This window comes from Manis pentadactyla, chromosome 18, assembly GCF_030020395.1.
Source record: "Manis pentadactyla isolate mManPen7 chromosome 18, mManPen7.hap1, whole genome shotgun sequence".
NCBI lineage: Eukaryota > Metazoa > Chordata > Mammalia > Pholidota > Manidae > Manis > Manis pentadactyla.
Window position 1 is genome coordinate 14,827,367 of NC_080036.1, and position 19,377 is coordinate 14,846,743.

Genomic DNA, 19,377 nt, shown 5'->3' on the forward strand with positions numbered 1-19,377 from the left:
AGGTTTGTACTCTGCATTCCTGCTAATAGGGAAGCTGGCCACCTCAGGGTGGAGCCCGGCCAGACTGCTAGATGGATCTCCTGTCAGTACCACCTTGTAACTTGGTTTCAAGTTTTATTCAAGAGAGAGTTCTCTTCACTAGTGTGCCTTTGTCTTCTACACAGTTGGGAGTAACCCCCAGCTCTCACTAGCCTTAGTGAAATGTCATGTTTGAGTTTTTTATGGCTTCAGGGCTTACTATATTTTAAAATTAAGGCAGTTTGCCAGTCCCTACTCAACTGTTAGGTTAGTTCTTTCCTTCATTATTTTATTCATGATTGTCAGGATCAGGACGTTTCATTGTGGAGTGATGATTCATTTTATTTACCTAAGGGCAGTTTGATATTTGCATAGTTGAAATTATCTTGATTTTTTCCCCCATCTAAATGAGTTGTATCAGCTCATTTCACATTTTTAATGTAATATTTAACACATTCTAAAGATAATACTCATTTTATATCCTTGTTTGTGCCAGGCACTGTTGCAGATTCCAGAGATATAAGTGAACAAAACAGTAATTCTTAGATTTAGTGAAGTATGCATTCTGGTGGAATATTTACATCCTTTTTCTGTAAAAATTAGAAGCATAATATAAATAAAAGTACCCTTTATGTAAAAACAAAATATAGTATGTGCTTTTCTCTATCAGTAGTTTCAGTATCTACATAATAGGTAAGGAAGGAACCATGATTCTGAATTGTGTGTTTAGCATTCCTTCACATTTGGATATGTTTTGCCACATAAACATGTACTCCTAGTCAATGTATCATTTAATTTTTTTAGTACTTGAATTTTATGAAAATAGGACACTATGTCCTCACCTATGGCTTTTTCACTTGATTTCCCTCAAGTTCATCATAATTTTATTATTCACTCTCTTAAAGACATTTGTTTAGTTATGAATAATGCTGTTTTGAATATCCTGTTCCCACAGTGCTGGTCTATGCTCTAACGTATCTTAGAGTAGAATTGCTGGGTAGAAAGTTCAAAAGATAATGTCGAGTTTTTCAAAGTACAGCTAATCTTGAACAAAGCAGAGGTTTGGGGCACTGACCCTCTGCAATCAAAAATCTGCCTATAACTAATGATTCCCCAAAAGCTAATAGCCTGCTATTGACCAGAAGTCTTACTGATTGTATGAACAGTTGATTAACACATACTTTGTATCATATATACTGTATTCTTAAAGCTAGAGAAAAAATGTTTTTTTCAAATTGTCAAAAATCTCCCAAGAAATTTTCCAATACATTTATTGAAAAGCATCCACACTTAAGTGGACATGTGCAGTTCAAACCCATGTTGTTCAAGGGTCAATGGTAGTCGTATAAATTTGCACTTAATTATATTTGTCAGCATTTGGTATGGGCGGGATTTGAAGTTTTTTTTTTGTCTTTCTACTGGGTACAACACAATGTGGTTCTAAATTATGTTTCTTTACTAAAGAGATTGAACATTTTGTTAGATGTTCTCTCATTTTTAACTACTTTTTATTTTCATAAAGTTACAGAAAAATTCCAATAACTTTAGCTCCAGTTTACTTTATTGTTCTTTTTTTTCCTGAACAATTTGAGAGGAAGTTGAAGGCCTTGTGGCTCTTGACCTCTAAATAGTTAAGTATGTATTAATTGGAGTATTTAGTCCATGCACCTTTGCTGTAATTATTGTCTTGGTTGTATTTGGTTTAACTATTTTGCTATTTTTGTCTCTTCTAATCTTATTCCTCTTCCTCTTTTCCATTTTTTTAGTCAAAATTAATTAAATATGTTAATAGTCCACTTAACTATCTCTATTAATGTATTAGCTCTAACTGCATGAATTTTTAGCTGTTTAGGAATTAAAATAGGCATCCTTAAAATAGTCTAGAATTACTATTTTACCACTTCATATAAAAAAACTTGTAGCAAGTTACACTTATACTCATCTTCTTTGTTATTGTTGTCATGTATAATTCATCTACAACACTTATTTTCTAATTCTCTACATGCTTTATTTATTTATTCTCTATCTTCCTCCACTAGAATGTGTTCTCCTTGAAGGCAGGGATTTCCCCCAATCCTCATTCTATTCACTGCCTTATCTTCAGCATCAAGAACATTACCTGGCATAAGATAGGTACTCAAAAGATATTTGTTGATGGAGTCCCTACTGTCCCTTTTCAATATGGTTCATTTTTTTATGCATTCATTTGACACATTTATGGAGTAATTACACAGTGCTGGCACCAACTGTTAAGTGGAGGGGAAGGGCATAAGCACGGAGTCCCTTAGCTCAGAAAGCTTAAATTCTGGGTCGTTGCTGGGGATACTGGAACCAGCTAGTATTGTAACAGAAGACAGTGGAATTAAATCCTTGGGTTTAAAATTCAACACTAACATTAACTGGGAAAGGAACTCAAGTAGTCCCCCAAATCTTTTAACCACTAAGAGGGGGCAGTTTTTGTTCTCCCTATTTTCTGCTGATTTTGCAGAACCCAAGACATCCTATCCCAGGGTACTGAGGAGGAACTGGTAAAAACAAAAAGCAATTGAATTGGCATAGGAATGTCTGCTCTGATCTTTGCAAGTTGCTGCTTTATGTTTCTGCGGTCATTGACACCACAGCCTCGCTCCCATCATGTCCCCTTAAAAGCCCTAACTGTGCTTTTCAGGACAGCGTTCCTTAGGGCAGGAGCCTGCCGCTCCCTCATTGGCTGGCAAATTAATAAGCTATTCCTTTTCCTTTCCTCAAAACCTTGTCATTATGTTTTGTGATTTGACTTCTGTGACACGGGCCTTTGGTATTCAGTGTGTTCAAGAGCTGATAAACTTTCAGTATTTTTTCAGTTGTTAAACATAGCCATTATTGTAAATTAAATTATATAACCTCACAAACTATATTAAAAACAATAAATACCCCTAACCCATCACACCCTAATTACTTGACTGCATGTTATTCTTTCGTTACTCTTGCGGTTATTTACACCCATTGCGTCTTTGGATAGCCCAGCACGTGGCTGAATTACCTCTGCTGTCTCGCAGGCGCTGGTCAATTGGAGGAGTCCAGGCCTACGTCTTCCTGGAGGCCTGCACTTTGAACCTTAATGCACCCCAACAGGAAACCTTCCCACCGGCTGGGAGAAGGGGGTCCCTCAGGGTGCACATGCCGGGGCGCACAAGCGGCCCGCCTTCTCTGGGTGTGAAGGGAAGGAGGGCCCCGCGCCTCCCGGAGGGCTCGCCGGTGCAACCACCCTGCTTGGAAGGCAGCCTGAGATCGATCGCTCGAGCCTCCACTTGCCGAGCCTGTGGCCCGCCGAGACGGGATCGGCTGGGAATGCCTGGGCGCGCGGAGCCGGTGGGAGACGCGGGGAAGTCGGGGCGGACTGGGGCGCTGCGGGCTGGCGCGCAGGGCCTGAGCGGTGCGGGCGGCGGGCGGCGGGCGGCCGGAGGGAGGGAGGCCGCGGGAGGAGGCGCGAGGGCGGGCGGCCGGGCTGAGCCCCAGGCGCGTCAGGTGCGGGGGCCCGCGGTGGGGCCCCGAGCGTGTTCACAGATGCCCGCGGGCTTGGGGCTCCTCTCCGCCGGCCTGTGGGGCAGGAGTGACCGTAGGGGGCGCGCAGATTGGCATTATCTCCCGGGAAAAGTTACCGATGCAGTCATTATTAGAAAAGGGCCTACTGTAGTAGACAAATTTTCCCTTTTTAAAAGTGGAGTTTTAGGTCTTAAAAAGACGCCTTAAAAATTATCCTAACGCTGGCATTTCATGGTCCAGGGACACAGTGGAATTGCGTGTACAGCACTAAGAGTAGAGCCTTGGTCTTCTGTTCCAAATCCAGGGATTTCCCTTATCGCAAGAGATAATGCCGTTCATGTTTCAGGGCTTACTTTTCCCCCTCTGTTGAATTCATAAAAATGCTCGTAATCTGTATGTATTTTATTTTGTAGGAAGAAGAAATTGACTAAACGAATAGCATGAAGTCAAATAGAATCCCACCTTTTATTATTTCAAGTCAAGGAAGTAAAAGTAAACCATTGCTATTTTCCCAGTGATATCCTGTGCTTTATTGCTCCAAACGCCCAGTTTTTCTAATACTCATGTCAGAAGGGAAATCGCCTGCAAGAAAAAGACCTCGTAGAAGTTTATCAATTAGCAAAAGTAAAAAAAATGAATCTAATTCTATTATTTCGTTTTTTAACAATGTACCACCTGCTAAACTTGCCTGCCCCATTTGTAATAAAATGGTGCCAAGATACGACTTAAACCGGCACCTTGATGAAATGTGTGCTAACAGTGACAGCACCGAGCACGGTGGCTTAAGGAATTCAAATGTGTCCACAGTAGATTTAACCTTACAAGATGCAACACCAGAGAAGCCATCACCATCAAAGACAAATTTAACCCTGGGTCAAAGTGATTTAGCAAAAACCGGCTTAAGACAGCAGACAAGTCCCTACTTTAAAAGGAATGGTGACTTGGTGTGCAAAAATGAAGATGAGCTGAAGCATCACACTGTGAAAGTCATTCCTTTGGGAAGCCTGTCATCTAAATTGTCCAGAAGATACATAAAGACAAAAAGATCAATAGATAAGAATGAGGAATTTGCCAATCAGAGTCCAAAGAGTTCCTCATCCACAGTGGTTAGGAACCTGGTTGATAACTGTTCAGACACTGAGGACAAGGATGAGATTTTGGAGAACAGTTCTCAAAAGGAGAATGCATTTGCCTGCCGTTCTCCTAAGGAACGGAGTACTCCTGAGCATCCTGTAGAAGGCAATCAAATATTGGAAGCTGAAAGCCAGAAGTCTGCCCAGGAATGTGGGAGATCAGCCCTCACCCCTGCCTTCCCAGATAATGCTGTGGGATTATTTCCACCTGATTTAACTTTGGGGAATAAATTAAAGTCTAATTCAGAGGACAGTCTTACAAAGCAGGGGAGTATCAGAAGAGATGGTAAGGCTGTTGAAAATTGTAAGGCCGGTAGTTGTGAAGAAGTGAAGATGACTATTGATTCTGAAGCTAAAACACAGTTGGCCAGTTGGGAGGCAAAATCCCCTAGCTCTCCGCATGATGCTTCGAAATGGAGTAACGTCCAAGAACTTGCTCTGGAAGGTGACAGTGACTTAAAGGATGAAATCACTTGCAGGATTCCTTTGGAGCAGAGGTTAAGCTATGATGTTCCTAGTAAAATCCTACCACCACCGAGTCATCCCTATTACCTTCGGAGTTTCCTCGTGGTGCTGAGAGCTGTGTTTGAGAACGAAGATGATAGAATGCTCTTTGATGAACATGAGAAGGGAATTGTAACTACGTTTTATCAGTTATCAGGTATCTTAGGCCTGTTTGCTTTCAAGTTTTTGTTTCCCATTTCCTGTCATGATTTGGGCCCTGATGGGATGGGTGGTGATCTCACGACCACAAGGAGTCAGTGTGGTTTTGTGAATCCCCTGGGAGTTCTGATGAGAGTCAGTCACCTACAGTTTTCCCCTAGAGAAGGACAGGCCTGTAAAAGAGATTTTGTGCCTCATGATGTCTGCTCCTGCAGCACCATCTTTACAAGCTGTGCGTTGGTTATAATGGAAGCAGCTGTTTTCCTTTCCATGTATGTTTCGTGGTTGTAAAACCTTTTCCAGATGACAAAAAAATGTACCAGCGTGACTTAGGCAAATGTGCTTTCCATTTCCAGCATGTAATCAGGGTTACTGCTGGGTGGTTCGGTAGTTTTTGCTCACCATTTACTCAAAAATGAAAGTAGAATACAGGAAGGAACAAAACCAAGGTAGATCGAGGTCTATTTTTTCCTCCAACAGTATTTTAGGTTCCTGGACTCTGCCTTTGAAAGTCAGGGTGTGGAGGAAATGGAGGCTTTCAAGCTAAATTGGTACTTTTAAAATGATTCGTCTGTGTCTCAATTCCTCGGCAGCAAGCGGCGGCTCTAAGCCGATCGTGCAGGTTTGCAGCCAGAGCCACCCTTGGCCCAGTGCTAATCCAAAGGGCTGTGACGGCTCTATGGAACCGAGTCCTTTGTGGGGTCGGAAAAGCTTACCGGGGGGCCGTACTGACCTCTAGTAATACGGAGCCAAGTCTGACTGCTCAGAGTAAAAAACAAAAAAATCCTGAACGTTTACCACTTCATGTTGAAGAGAAGGGTTTCAAGTTCACACAGTGGAATTACGGTATTCCTTGCATTACTTTTTGACATGTCAGTGATACTTCTCTGGGCACAGTTGCATAAAGTATCCACACAGCTTCCATCTCTACTTCTGCTGCCCCACCGGAAGGAACATGGACGTAAATGACGCCACTGACTCTTCGCTCCAGAGGAGTCCGAGATCTCTGGTTGGGTGCTGGTTGTGTTCAGGCAAGCATCTGTTTTAAGTAGTTGGTGGCTCTGTGCTTCTGTACAGTCGAGCAATATGAAGTGTCCCAAGTGCAAGTTCTATAGATTCTTGTGTGTTGCTCTCTATGGAGAATCATTTACAATGTCTGTTTGTGAAAATAACTATTGCTAATTGATTTTGCCTCCTTAAAGGAAAATATGCTTCGAAGATTTAAAAAAACACAATGGTATATTTCAGAGTTTATGGAAAATTAAAGACAATCTGGTTAATAGGAGTAATGAAACCAGGTTAATTAAATAGCTGGGATGAGTTCACTGAGTTAGACATGGCTGCCCTACCAAAACTAGACATATTTTGAAAATCTTTTCCAATTATTTTCAGCCAAAAATAGAATAATACATATTAAACTGAAAGAGAACAAAATAACTAAAATTCTGGGTAGGGCTTCTCTGAGGGTGTAGAAATGTTCGTTGGTGGCTAGAAAGTGGGGAACCTGGTTCTTAGAAGTTTTAACATGGCCAGTGATTGTTACTAACTTTGGAACTTTTTTATGGCTCATACACAAATCATCAGATACCTCATCTTGTTTAATGTTTTCACCAACTTTGGGAAGGTGGTGTTATGACCGTTTTCCTCCCCACATCCCCGTTTTTTTTTAACAGAAGAGAAAATGGATTCTCTGAAAAGTTCAAAGACTTGCACAGCTCAGAATTAGCTACGCTGGCCCAGGGCTTTCTGTCTGGGTTACTCTTCCTGGCCTTTGGTGACAGGAGCCCAGGCCAGGGAGGCATCCCCAGGGGGACTTGCTATTTGAAATAAATGATATCTTCCACATGAAGAAAAAGGTTTCCTTAGATCAGATGAGTAAGCATGTGTGTATTTCTAATAGAGTACCTTTTATGCAACTCACTTTTAAAAAGTAAATATTTGTATGTTGCTTTTGAGAAGAAAGATAATATTCTTCACTATTTTTTGTAACTATTGCAGCCAGTGGTCAGAAGTTATATGTGAGGCTTTTTCAACGTAAATTCAACTGGATTAAGATGAATAAATTGGAATATGAAGAGATTGCCCCTGACCTAACACCTGTGATTGGAGAATTGAAGCAAGCAGGCTTTCTGCAGACAGGTAAGGCGCTTCAGAGGGATGGCACATGACAATACGACATGAATTGAGTGTCTGCCGAATGATGGTGGTGGTAGTAGGGTATCATCTCCTTGCTAGTGCCTGGTAAATAGTAAGTGTGATTTTTAAAATTAAGTTTTTGACCTTAGGACACATTTGTTTGATGTTAAAGCCATTCTCAGCCTGGGTTAAGACCACTAGGATAGGGAAAGATTGCTCTTGTTTTCTTGACTGACTCAAGGTTAGGACCATAAAGTCACTTATGGATAGAAATGAGGCCGTTTGCCACAGAAGAAACATATCCTTCCCCAGCAATGTCCTTCCAGCAAGAACTTAACTCATCTTATTCGGGTTCCTTATTTTATGATAGATTGAAGTGGTTTGTTTGAAGCTAATATTATCTTTAAAATTTTCATCTACCCCCACATGCTCAGGCATTCTGCTCCTAGAGTTTTGAGTTGATTCCCTCAAATATCATTTGAGTGAAGCCTATGTGAATGTCAGATAACTTGGGCATCTGGTGAGTAGCATTCAGTAAGTGCCCACCTACCTTGAGTACAGTGTTGCACTGGAAATGTAGGTAGGAGGAGGTGAGTTCTGGGTTCAACTTGCTGACAAGTTAGACTGAAATAAGCAAATGATGCAAAAGCCAGTGGTTTCTACATGGCAGAGTTTGTAGTGGAGAGCAGTAAGAAATATGAATGTTGCAGTGGGCTTGCCTCGGGTGGGGACAGGGAAAGTGGGGGAGAGGCATCAAGGCTCAGTAGAGGAGCGTGAGTGTGAATGATTAAGCAGAGGGACTCAGGATCCTGCCTGGAGCACTGCTTCCCACATGTCAGTGCCACCAGGGTCATCTGGGAGCTTATGTCCCCACCTGATGGGGAGGATCTGGTGCAAATGCCATAAATCTCCACATTAACAGGCATGCCAGGTGACTGCTGCAGGTGATCTAACCCACCTTTAAATGGCTTTTCAGCAACAAAACCAGAAATCCAGTGGCTCACTGTTGCTCAAGTCCAAGGCCTCTCTTGATCTGCACAGCCCTGTGGGATCTGGCTCTGGCTGTGCCTCTTGCTCACCCTGCTGTGGCCACACAGCTGTCCTTGGTGTTCTTCAGCCTGCTGAGTGCACTCCTCTTTGAGAGCCTTGTGCTTGCTCCCACACAGCTCACCTGCCCATTCTGTCTGGCTCTGCTGTGTCATCTCATTAATTTGCATGAGCGCCAGTGTATACAACCAGACTCCCCGCCATGTTCCTTTTGCCTTAGCCTGTTCTGCTTTTCTTCATAGCAGTTGTCACCACCTGACATTATATATACTTGTTTGCTTGTGCTAAGAGAAAAGCCCCGGTGGGAAGGCACTTGGTTTGTTCATTGCAGTGTGTCTAGGGCCATAAAACATTACTTGGTGTGCAGTATGCTCCCAATTGGTATTTGCTGAATGGAGGAAGAAGGCACTGTCCAAGCTGTGGAGGCAGGGAAGGCAGATACCAGCCAGGTCTGATTCAGCTGAATCCCAAGGGTCTAGCTTGGTGTCCTGGTCCCATGAGAGCACAACGTGCACATGCATGTTGAATGACGGAGGTCAGGAAAGGCAGGGTTCCCAGCCAGAGGCCTATCGGGGGAGAGTTGGGCTGATGATCAGTTTGTACTCTAACGTGTTATGGAGAGATCCACTTGGAGGTTTTGCAATTAGAGAGTGAATAAACCTGTAAGCTTTGAAGGAGGATGTCCAAACCAAAATGGCTATCCATATGTGCCTTTATTCAGATTTTCCTTTACTTTTTAGTGAGAAATGCTATTACTTTATAATTTTTATATCTATTTTTCATATTCCTTAGTAATTGCTTTGGCAAACTAAAGTTTCTACAGTAGCACTTCATTACATTTGCCTCTAACTAAACTTTGTTTTTCCTAAATAAAGCTAGACATAAGTAAAACTTTAAAATTACTTTCAACTTTTTTTAACCTTTTCAGAATCTGAGCTGCAGGAACTCTCTGACGTGCTTGAACTACTTTCTGCTCCTGAACTGAAAACTCTGGCAAAGACCTTCCACTTGGTGAATCCCAATGGACAGAAACAGCAACTGATGGACAGCTTTCTCAAACTGGCTAAACAGCCTTCGGTCTGCACATGGGGCAAGAATCAGCCTGGAGTTGGTGCAGTGATTTTAAAAAGGTTTCATTGCCTATTGTTTACAGTAAACACATTTAAAATGTTGATAGCACATATTAACTTATAATAGATGGTGCATGTTTTCAAATTGTAGTTGCTTACTTAGGTTGAGTGAGATTGAGAAGGCAGAAGAGCCTTCGTTGCAACAACCTGAATTCTTTCTTGGTTTAGTAGTCATAATTCCTGTAATACCGTATTAACTCCTACAATCAAGAAAAATTCGGAGGCAATACAGCAGAAAGGCATATGCCTTTGGTAAATTCTAATATATTATTATTCAAGAAAAAAAAACAGTTTTAACTACTGTTCTTACAGGATTTAAGGGTGAACTGTTCACCCATCAGATTTTTATTTTAGTCAACTCTTTATTGAACTATAATCTATCAGTCTTAATATGCAATCTTTTTTGAGTTTAAACAGAAAAATTTACCAAAAACTGTGGATGGTTTCTTTTGTCCTTGTGAAGCTCTGCAACTGTTTCAGCTTGGGGGAGAATGTAAAAACTTTTAGAATTTATTTCTCTTGCCCACAGTATAAAATACAATTTATCAACTTTAGTTTGGGAATCCACTGTCCTGCGGTTGTTGAAGATGAAGTGAGATGATGCTTTTGCAAACACTTTAAAACAGTGTCAGTGTGATCTGTGAATTCTATATGTGTCTGTATACACACACATAAATGTGTGCATGCACACTTAATTTTCAGCTATCAAGTGCCAAGAGCCCATTGCTGTTGGGAAGATACTAAAATACTAATCTTTAATAAAACATAGGTATAAACAGAGCATACATTATTAAGAAAAATGTGCCTATTAACACTTCAAAAAATTTATACTGTAGATTGAAAAAGTATTTGAATAAGTTATGTATTAATAGTTAATTGACTTTAGCAGTATTAAATCCTCATCCCTGTGGTATATTAAATGTCTTCTAAATCCTTTCTATCTAATTGTATTTAAGTATTTTATGTTGACCTGATATGTAACATTTTATAAGTGAACATTAAAACAAGCAGCCCTCTCTCAGTATAAGCTCTTAGCATATGAACAAATAAATAAGATTAATATTTTTTAAACACTATCTTTGGACTTGTAGGAAAATAAGAATCCTCAAGGCTGTTTTAGTTGTAATAAAATCACTATCCTTTAAGCTTGTACTTTATCTCTGCATTTTGTCATAGAGCCCAGCAGTGAAATCTCAGTCTCTGATAGCCCCACACAAGGCCAGTGCCTGGTTTACCTTATTCTGTTATGCTGAAGAAACAGAAAAAGGCATGCTATTTACATGTTCTTATCCTGGTAGATGGTCACTGTTCATTTGCCAAGTTTAATGCTTGGAGCTCTGGGGCTTGGTCCCCTGGGGCACCCTTGTGGCTCTGCATGGAGGTGGAGGAAGTGGCCTTTTTATCAGCCCCTGTCAATGGGTTCTTTAAACAAAAATGTTTAAAGAAAGCTTTTTCTGTATTATCCATTTTTCATGGCTAAACACTTGGCAGGACAGTCACTGAGAATCTGTAAATGGTGGTGTGATGGGAATCCCACGTTCATATCTCTGATGGTGGCAGTAATTCCAAAACACCCCAAGGATGCAGCCCTGCCTTTGGCTTAATAGCTTGTGGGATGGACAGGGGAAGTGTGAGGTCTTCTGTGGGGCTTGTGGTTCTCAACTGGGGGTGATTTTGTCCTCCAGGGGGCATCTGGCAACCTGTAGAGGAATTTCTGATTGTCAAGTCATGGCAGGGAGTGGGTGCTACTGGCATTTAGTGCGTAGAGGCCAGGGACACTGCCGAGTGTCCTGTAATACACAGGACAGCCCCTCCCCTTCCAGGGAAGGATTATCCATCTCAGATGTCAATAGTACCAAGTTTGAACAACCCTGCTTTAGATGGAATCCAAGTTATTTGAGCTGAAGTGCCCACATGACCCTGGATTTCACTCAAACCTCCAAACCCACCTTGAAGGCATCCAGAATCAAACCGAATTCACACTGAAGTTACCCAGCAATGGCTATGCTCCCGGCCTGCTTTACACAACAGAAAACAGCAGCAAACCTTGGCACAGATTTGTACCACTTCCTGGTGCATACATAAAATTGTGCTGCTTTACCAGGAGCCTTTGATAATGACATTTAAAGTAAATTCCTATTATTTAATCTGAATTGTCACTTGAGTCAAAAGTGAGACTTGGTAATGTCAAGTAAAATACCACATACTTTTACAAGTTTTCCTGATACCTTATACATTCACGGCCAACACAAACTCCATCCTGTTCTTTTATTAAACCAAGCCATCATGAAACCGTTTGGAGATGTCGTTTCATTTAATCCTCAGCATGTCCCTAGGTGGGGCTCTGAGCCCCGGCAAGGTTAATTAATGCCCCAGTGTCACACAGCTGCAAGTGGCAGACTTGCTTTAGGCTTAGAATAATAAATGCTATTTACCTTTATTTTGTCTGAAAGTAATTTTTAAAATCCATCGTCCACGTGCTTAAAAAAATGCTTAAATGCAAAAATGTGTAAAGAAAGTTATCTCTGTTATCCACTTTTCAGAGCTAAAGACTTGGCAGGACAGTCACTGAGAATCTGTAAAGGCCCCCGGGCTGTGTTCTCCCGGATCCTGCTGCTGTTTTCATTGACTGACTCACTGGAAGATGAGGAAGCTGCCTGTGGTGGTCAGGGACAGCTTTCTACCGTGCTGTTGGTGAATCTCGGCCGAATGGAGTTTCCGAGGTACACTGTCAATCGGAGAACCCAAATCTTCCGAGACAGAGAAGATCTCATCAGGTGGGGTCCTGCTAGCTCACTATAATAGCTATATATTTAAACATCTATGTAAAAAGTTTTATTGTTATTTTTTGCTGGCCACAGTAGAAATGTAAGCCCATGGCCAAAACAGTTTCTGAACTTTTTGTGTTTTGTTGTCTTTCTGCCTCACTTGTATACATTTCTAAGACTAGAAGGAGAATATAGAAATATGCTTAGAGTATGGCTGCCAAAGCCAATGAGTGTTGACTTAGAGCTACAGAAATTTTCCTTGGCTTGTGTTCCCAAATAACTTTGGCAAGGAGCATTTTTTAAATTTAGACATTTGAACAAACCTGCCTTGTGAATATGTTTTTGGCATGAACAAGGCTGAAGATTAATGTTTTCCTAGTAATGGAGCTTCACGTAAATCTAATGCTAACTTGTATACTAGAATCATGCACGTAAGGGATTAGACACGTGCACTGATCTGTTTGGGACCGTGGATATCATGGATGTTTGATCTGACTGGTCAAAGTTGGTTTCTATAAAGATGGGAATAGGTATGACAGGAAAAAAAATACTTGGATTTCCCTAAAAACCCAGCTTCTATAAGGAAAATCAATTTGAATTTCCTAAAATGTCACTTTTGATTCTTGATTTAGGGTTTAGGACTCAAATTTAATCAAAATTGATTCTGATACTTGATTTTAGTCAAGTCATTTAAGTGTTGTATGTGCTTGCAAAAGTACGTTACTGAAATTATTGAATCAAAGCAGAGTCAATATAAACTGACTTTATCGATCTTTTTTTTTTATCTCTAGTAATATTTCCTCTTACTCTGGTTTTAGTTGTCTCATGTCTTTTAACTTTTTTGTTTTCAGTGACTTTATGCTGTTCTTTTTTGTGAGGATGTGTATCTGAAGCCAGTTTCCCATCTCTGTACTAATCAACTGTGAAATCAGTGTGTGCCTCAGTTTCCTCATCTGTAAACGGGGAGGATAATAGTATTTTCCTACAGATATGTGCTGATGCATGTAAAGTGCCTGGAGCCTGGACCGTGGGGATTGCTTAGTACATCTAGTGTTAGAATTGTCCTGATTATTGGCTTATCTAAGGGAGATTCCTTTTTAGTTCCATGGTTGACAAGTTCAAAAGTGGGGAAGCTGGGGAGAAAAAAATCAACCATCCCATATTCTTTTAAGAAATTTGGTATCCTGTAAATAAGAATAACCAAGACTCCTTTTGTTATGCAGAGGGCCTTAACATGTAAATGAAATTGGATTTAACCGACTTCAGGAAGGGTAATTGTATGATATCTGGTTCTATGATACCTGGTCTGAGAAACCTTTCTGGCCACCTTGTTCCTTGAAATAATTTATCTTTCTTTTCTTTTTTCTTATTCAATATACGTGAGTCAAGTGTTGAGTCCCTATTATGTGCCTAGGTGGGGGAGATGCGGCCTGAACAGTCAGGGTGTTTGCCACCACAGGGTTGTGTTTTACTGGGGAACATAGGAAATAAACCAGAATAATTATAGCATGTGAAAGTGTTGTGATAATGAGAGGCTGGCTGGGAAGTTCTGCTTTATAGAACTTCTGCAGAACAGGGAGAGAGTGTCCCTGGGAGGTGACTGACATTGGGTGAGACTTGAGAATGACAAGGAGCTAGCCATGCCAAGGGCTGGTGCCTGCATCCAGGCAGTGCAGGGAGCATGTGCACAGGCCCTGAGGCAGGGGAGAGCTTGCCGAGTTGGAGAAACTCAGAAGACCTCTGTGGCCAAAGCAGAGGCAGCTGGGCAAGGGAAAGTCAGACAGGAATATGGGGTGAAGGCCTCAGAAGCCCTGGTGAGCAGACTGGGTTGTGTTCTCGGAGTAACAGGAAGCTGTTGGAGAGGTTTAGACAGGTAAGTGATCTGTTTCACATTTCACGAAAGATTCCTGTGGAGTGGGGGGTGGAGGGCGGCAAGAGAAGCTGCAATTAATCAAAAGACTGCTTCAACCTCGGTGGTCCAGCGGGAGGTCTTGACTGGGCTAGAAGCAGCGGCAGTTGAGAAGTGAATCTATGAGATATTTAGGAAGTAGGAGATACAAGACTTGATTATGATCATGATTATCAGATGTCAGAGGAGAAGAAAAGGAGTGATAGGATGGCCCTGATGTTTTGACGTGAGCAGTGGGACCATGAGAAGAGATGGGTTGGGGGAGAGAGGAGCAGGGATGGTGCCATCGGGCGGGGTCGCTGGAGTGCCACCAGCCGTCAGCTGTCACGCATGGCGCTGGGCTGCTGTCAGGAGCTCAGGGAACAGCTCCAGCCTGGAGAGAGAATTTGAGCCCCAGGACATGGGTGGTGTTTGAAGTCACGGAACTCAGTGAGATGCCTGAGGGCAGAGAAGGAAGGCATCTGGCAGCCAGTACTTAGGGGTCAGGTGGAGAGGAGGGGCGGCCTGCACGGCAGGAGGAAGGCGGGGGCGCGTGTGATGCGGAAGCTGGGGAAGAAGGTGCCTGAGCATGAGTAGGCACTTGTCTGCAGTCAGCAGGCAGTTGAGTGAATGTGGGGCCAGAGAAAGGACGGTCACATTTAGTGAGATGTGCATAATTGGTGACCTGGCCAAGCACTGCTTCAGAGGAGCCTGTGGAGGTGAGGATTGGTGACAACAGAGGCCATGTGGGAGGAAGGGGAGGCAGTAAAAGCAGCTCCCCAGAGGTTGGTTGCAAAAGGCATCAGAGAGGAGCTGTGGCTGGATGGAGTGTGAGGGCGAGGCGGCTCAGTTCCGCGCGTGTTAAAGGTGCAAAGTACTGGGTGTGTGTGCACGTATGTGCTGATAAACCGATAGGAAAGGAGGCCAACGATAAAGGAAGAGGGGACATCAGAGGAGGGAGACCCTTGGGAAGATGGGTGGCCTGGGACCTGCTCCATGGCAGAGGACAGAGCTGAGGGCAGGGATGCAGCGGTGGGAGCTGAGAGGGCCCCTCTGGGGCCTCCGTCCCCTCGGGAGAGAGCTGATGAGGAGGTGGGCGCCCTTGGAGGGCAGGGCTGGGAAGGCACAGGTGGGAGAAGCGGTTCTGCAGAGCGGCAGGCAGCCTTCTCCAGGGAGCAGGGCCCGAGAGTGGCAGTAAGTCCTCCTTTGAAATCTGGTCCCCAGTCAAACCAGCCAGCCTGTTCCTGTAATTTTCTTAGCACAGTTCAGGGAGCCGGGGGCAGGCTCAGAGGAAGTGGTCAGCAGGGACACACGGCTAGGGCGGGCCCAGTGAGCACTGTGAGTTCACCAGTGAGGGGGCTGGTTGGCTCCAGGCAGGGCCTGGGGGTGCTGTGGCTGGGCAAGGGGGTCAGGCAGGGGCCCTTGGTGAAGCTGGGCAATTGTTGACCACCAGTAAATGAGGTGGAAGGATTGGAGGTGGAGGTCAGCGAATGAAATGCCTGAAGTCAAGTTGTGAGGGTGCTGCAAGCCACCACCGGAGACAGAGGGTTCTGAGCAGCATGGGCACATGGGCAACGGAGAGAGGTGGGCCCTTGGCAGGGAGGTCTCGAAACTGAGCGGGCTGCTTTTCATCCTCACAGACATTGAAGTCACTGGCCATCGTGGCTGGAGACATGAGGTGGAGCACAGCAGGGGACAGGAGGCCAGCAGGTGCCCAAAGGAGGAAGCATAGGCTTCCAAGGACTGGGGCTTTCAAGGAGGGAAGGATGGTTTGGAAGCAGCAGTAAGAAGAAAGGAGGACTCCTCCGTCCATCCCGGCCCTGAGCAGGAGGGCTGCGAGGGAAGCAGTGTGATCAGTGGGTTTTAGGGAAGCCGGGACAGGGAGGCATGAGGTACGGTGGTTGTAGTGGCCTCTGGAGGGTGGACTTGGCTCAAGCTTTAAGGTTGGTGGGTGGAGGTCACTCCTCATTCCCCTGGGACAGGCTGGGGTTGGGGAGGTGCTCCCACCAGGCTGGGCCACCCTCCAGGTAATTTTTCCCTGTGTCATTCTCTTTTTCTACTGACCTTAAAGCAGTCCAATAGCATATTCTAAGAGAATTGGATCTAAGAGTTCATGAGCAAATTTTTATATTTAGACGCAATTTATTTTGCTCTTATTTGACCATATTTGCACATAGGGTTACTGCATGCCTTTCTTTTAGGTGTGGGTCCAAAATACAATGTCCATGGGCTCAAAGTGTTACAGAATCCACTGGGCAAATGTCTTTGTTTTCAGTATCTTAAGATGCAATGAGAAGTTATGTTTTTTCAGCTAAGAGGTTTCATAACATTTGAGCATTGCTATCTTCCAAAGAGGGTCTCTGAAATTATTTTTGAAACTTCCAAGTAATTCTCTTAGCTGGGGCAGCATTCATCTGGCTACCTTGGACTAAATGAATAAGTTACAGATCTGCACCTTAATATAATTCTGAAGTCAGTTATCTCTTTATATGTTTGTTGCCAGGTTGTTGAAACATTTGTACCAGGAGTCAGAAATGATGAGTTGATCCATATTACATTTATATAGTGGAACATGTTAAGTAATAATATGGCCTGAATGTTTTAGCTTTCTAGTTGGGAAGCCTGTATTAGTTCTTTTAAGCTACTCCAGTAGAGTAATATATTAAATTATTACTAGAATAAAACTTAACCCTCATATTTTCAAAATGAAACCAGATCCAGTGGATAGGATGTGGTAATTGTTATGTAAATGATTATGTGCCTTTGAACCTTGGAAGCGCTTTTCTCCCCCTAGATACGCGGCCGCTGCACACATGCTGAGTGACATTTCCACTGCAATGGCTAATGGGAACTGGCAAGAAGCTAAAGAGCTGTCTCAAGGTGCAAAAAGGGATTGGAACAAACTGAAAAGCCACCCTTCCCTAAGGTGAGATTATTTTTAGGTACCTGTCAAAATTTACTTATTGACTGTTCCAATCACTTAAGGCAGTTTTCCTCATGAAGAACATACTCCTCTTGTTCTGCGATCAAACCAACTCTGGAGTTGAATTTTCTACTTGGCTTTGCATAGAGTCAAAGTGCTGTGTGAAACAGAAGGAAATACCTGAACATTTGAAGTGAACTTTTTAAACTCAGATCCCTGAGCAATCCCTTGGCTTTTAGGCTGCCATCTTCTTAAAAAAGTTTAAGATATAATTAGCACATAACATTCTGTTAGTTTCCGGTGTAAAACAGGATGCTTTTTGTATATACTGTGAAATAATCACCACAGTAAATACTCAACATCTGTCACCATAGTTACAAAATTTTTTTTCTTCTTCTTGAGACCTTGATGATCTACTCTCAGCAACTTTCAATTACGCAGTGCAGTATTATTATCTATAGTGACACGCTTTATGTTACATTCCAGGACATATTTATTTTATAACTGGAAGTTTGTACCTTTTGACCCTCTTCACCCATTTTGCCCAGCCTCCATCCACTTAGCTTGCCATCTTCTGGTGTACTGGTTTCTCTGAGTACTGGTCAGCCGACTTCAAACATGGGGAACCTGGGAGCAGGCTGGAGGTTGTGGGAGGTATGCTAGATGTGTTCTTCAGCAGAAACTCAAGAACTGTTCATCCGAAAAAGAAAGCCAAATCAAGCATGTACTTCAAAAGTTCAAGTCCATAGCACACACATGATCCTTTATTTTTTAGGTTTGATAAATGCTAAGCATAGATTCTGTGTTTGTTAAGAAACGTTTTCCTTTATTATATGGTGATGAGGAAAATTAGCATTATTAAATATCTCTTTCAAAAAATCATTTAAGACATCAATTTCATGCAGGAATAATACTGACTTAAAATTCATAGCTGACAGACAGGCCTTTGCTGTTAAGAAAAAAATAACTGAATATTTTGTCCATATTTCATTTGGGAGTATTCTGTAATTCAGACAGAAAATTGAGGCATTTTTAGAAATGAGATAACCACGTACAGTGCAGGATTTTCTTAAGACAATTTAGGTGAGTTTGTTAATGTTTCTCAGACAAGACAGCAAGGCAAATGATTAAAGCAATTAAGAGATGATTTTCTTCATTAAAAAAATAAAAGAAAAAAAAATAGCCAGGAAGTCAGATTATTGTAGAACAGAGGTTGGCAGACTTTTTCTGCAAATGGCCAGTTGGTCAGTATTTTAGGCTTTGCAGCCACCTGGTCTCTATCGCCGCTACTTAACTCTGCAGTTTTGGCAGAAGCCCCAGGTGGTGAGTAGGGCTGTGTGCCAGTACAACTTTATTTAAGGACCTGAAATGTGAGTTCTTATCATTTCCATGAGCTACAGAGTATTCTGCTCTTGATTTACTTTAACCTTCTAAATTGTGAAAACTATACTTAGTTGCAGGACATACAAAATCAGGTAGTGGGCCCTGAATCTGACCCAAGGGCCATAGGTTGTTCCATCATAGAATATTAGCAGCTCTCATTTTACTGCACTAGGTGACCTAGGAAATGGTAGCTGACTATTAGAATGTAGGTTTGTGGTACAGAAAACTGTATACAACTGACAGTGTTTAGAATGTCTTTTTAAAAGATAGGAGTTCAGTGTGCTTTGTCACTTCTTATATAACTGTCTTACAACAAATAAACCAAATGACTAAACTGCTGGTCTATGTCTTCATTTCAGATACCATGAGAATTTACCACTTTTTCTGCGGTGCTTTACTGTTGGGTGGATTTATACGAGAATTTTGTCTCGGACAGTTGAAATACTGCAGAGACTTCACATGTATGAGGTTAGAGTATAAGTCCCTGCCCCCGGCTTTCACTGATTTGTGGGCAATAAGAAGAGAGCCTGCTGGCTGATGTGTTTCACGTGTTTGGTCAGCACACAGCAGTGTAATGAGAGCATACTGGTGGGGGCAGCCAGCCGACTCCTGGGTTAGTAGGGTGTGGGCTGAAGATTACCAACTGTTTCATCTGCTCGTGAGCTGATGAGTGTATCCTGGGATGCCTGGGAGTCCTGGACAGAGCCCTAGACGGAGCCCCCCACAGAGCCTCTGCCATCTGAGCCTGAGCCTCTTTCCAACT

General features: G+C 42.7%; 1 protein-coding gene across 4 annotated transcripts in view; it reads left to right on the forward strand.

Annotated features, from left to right (window-relative positions):
- The first annotated feature begins 3,270 nt into the window (after positions 1-3,270).
- FAN1 (FANCD2 and FANCI associated nuclease 1) overlaps positions 3,271-19,377 on the forward strand; it is a 42,649-nt gene continuing 26,542 nt past the window's right edge. The window contains exons 1-7 of one of the 4 annotated variants that reach the window (XM_036878766.2): positions 3,271-3,369; positions 3,957-5,337; positions 7,338-7,478; positions 9,451-9,652; positions 12,196-12,429; positions 17,103-17,234; positions 18,974-19,082. In XM_036878766.2, coding sequence (XP_036734661.2) covers positions 4,107-5,337; positions 7,338-7,478; positions 9,451-9,652; positions 12,196-12,429; positions 17,103-17,234; positions 18,974-19,082 — 2,049 coding nt within the window. In that variant the 5' untranslated portion in view covers positions 3,271-3,369; positions 3,957-4,106. The other 3 variants (XM_036878765.2, XR_008994633.1, XM_057494718.1) reach the window with 3 other exon arrangements.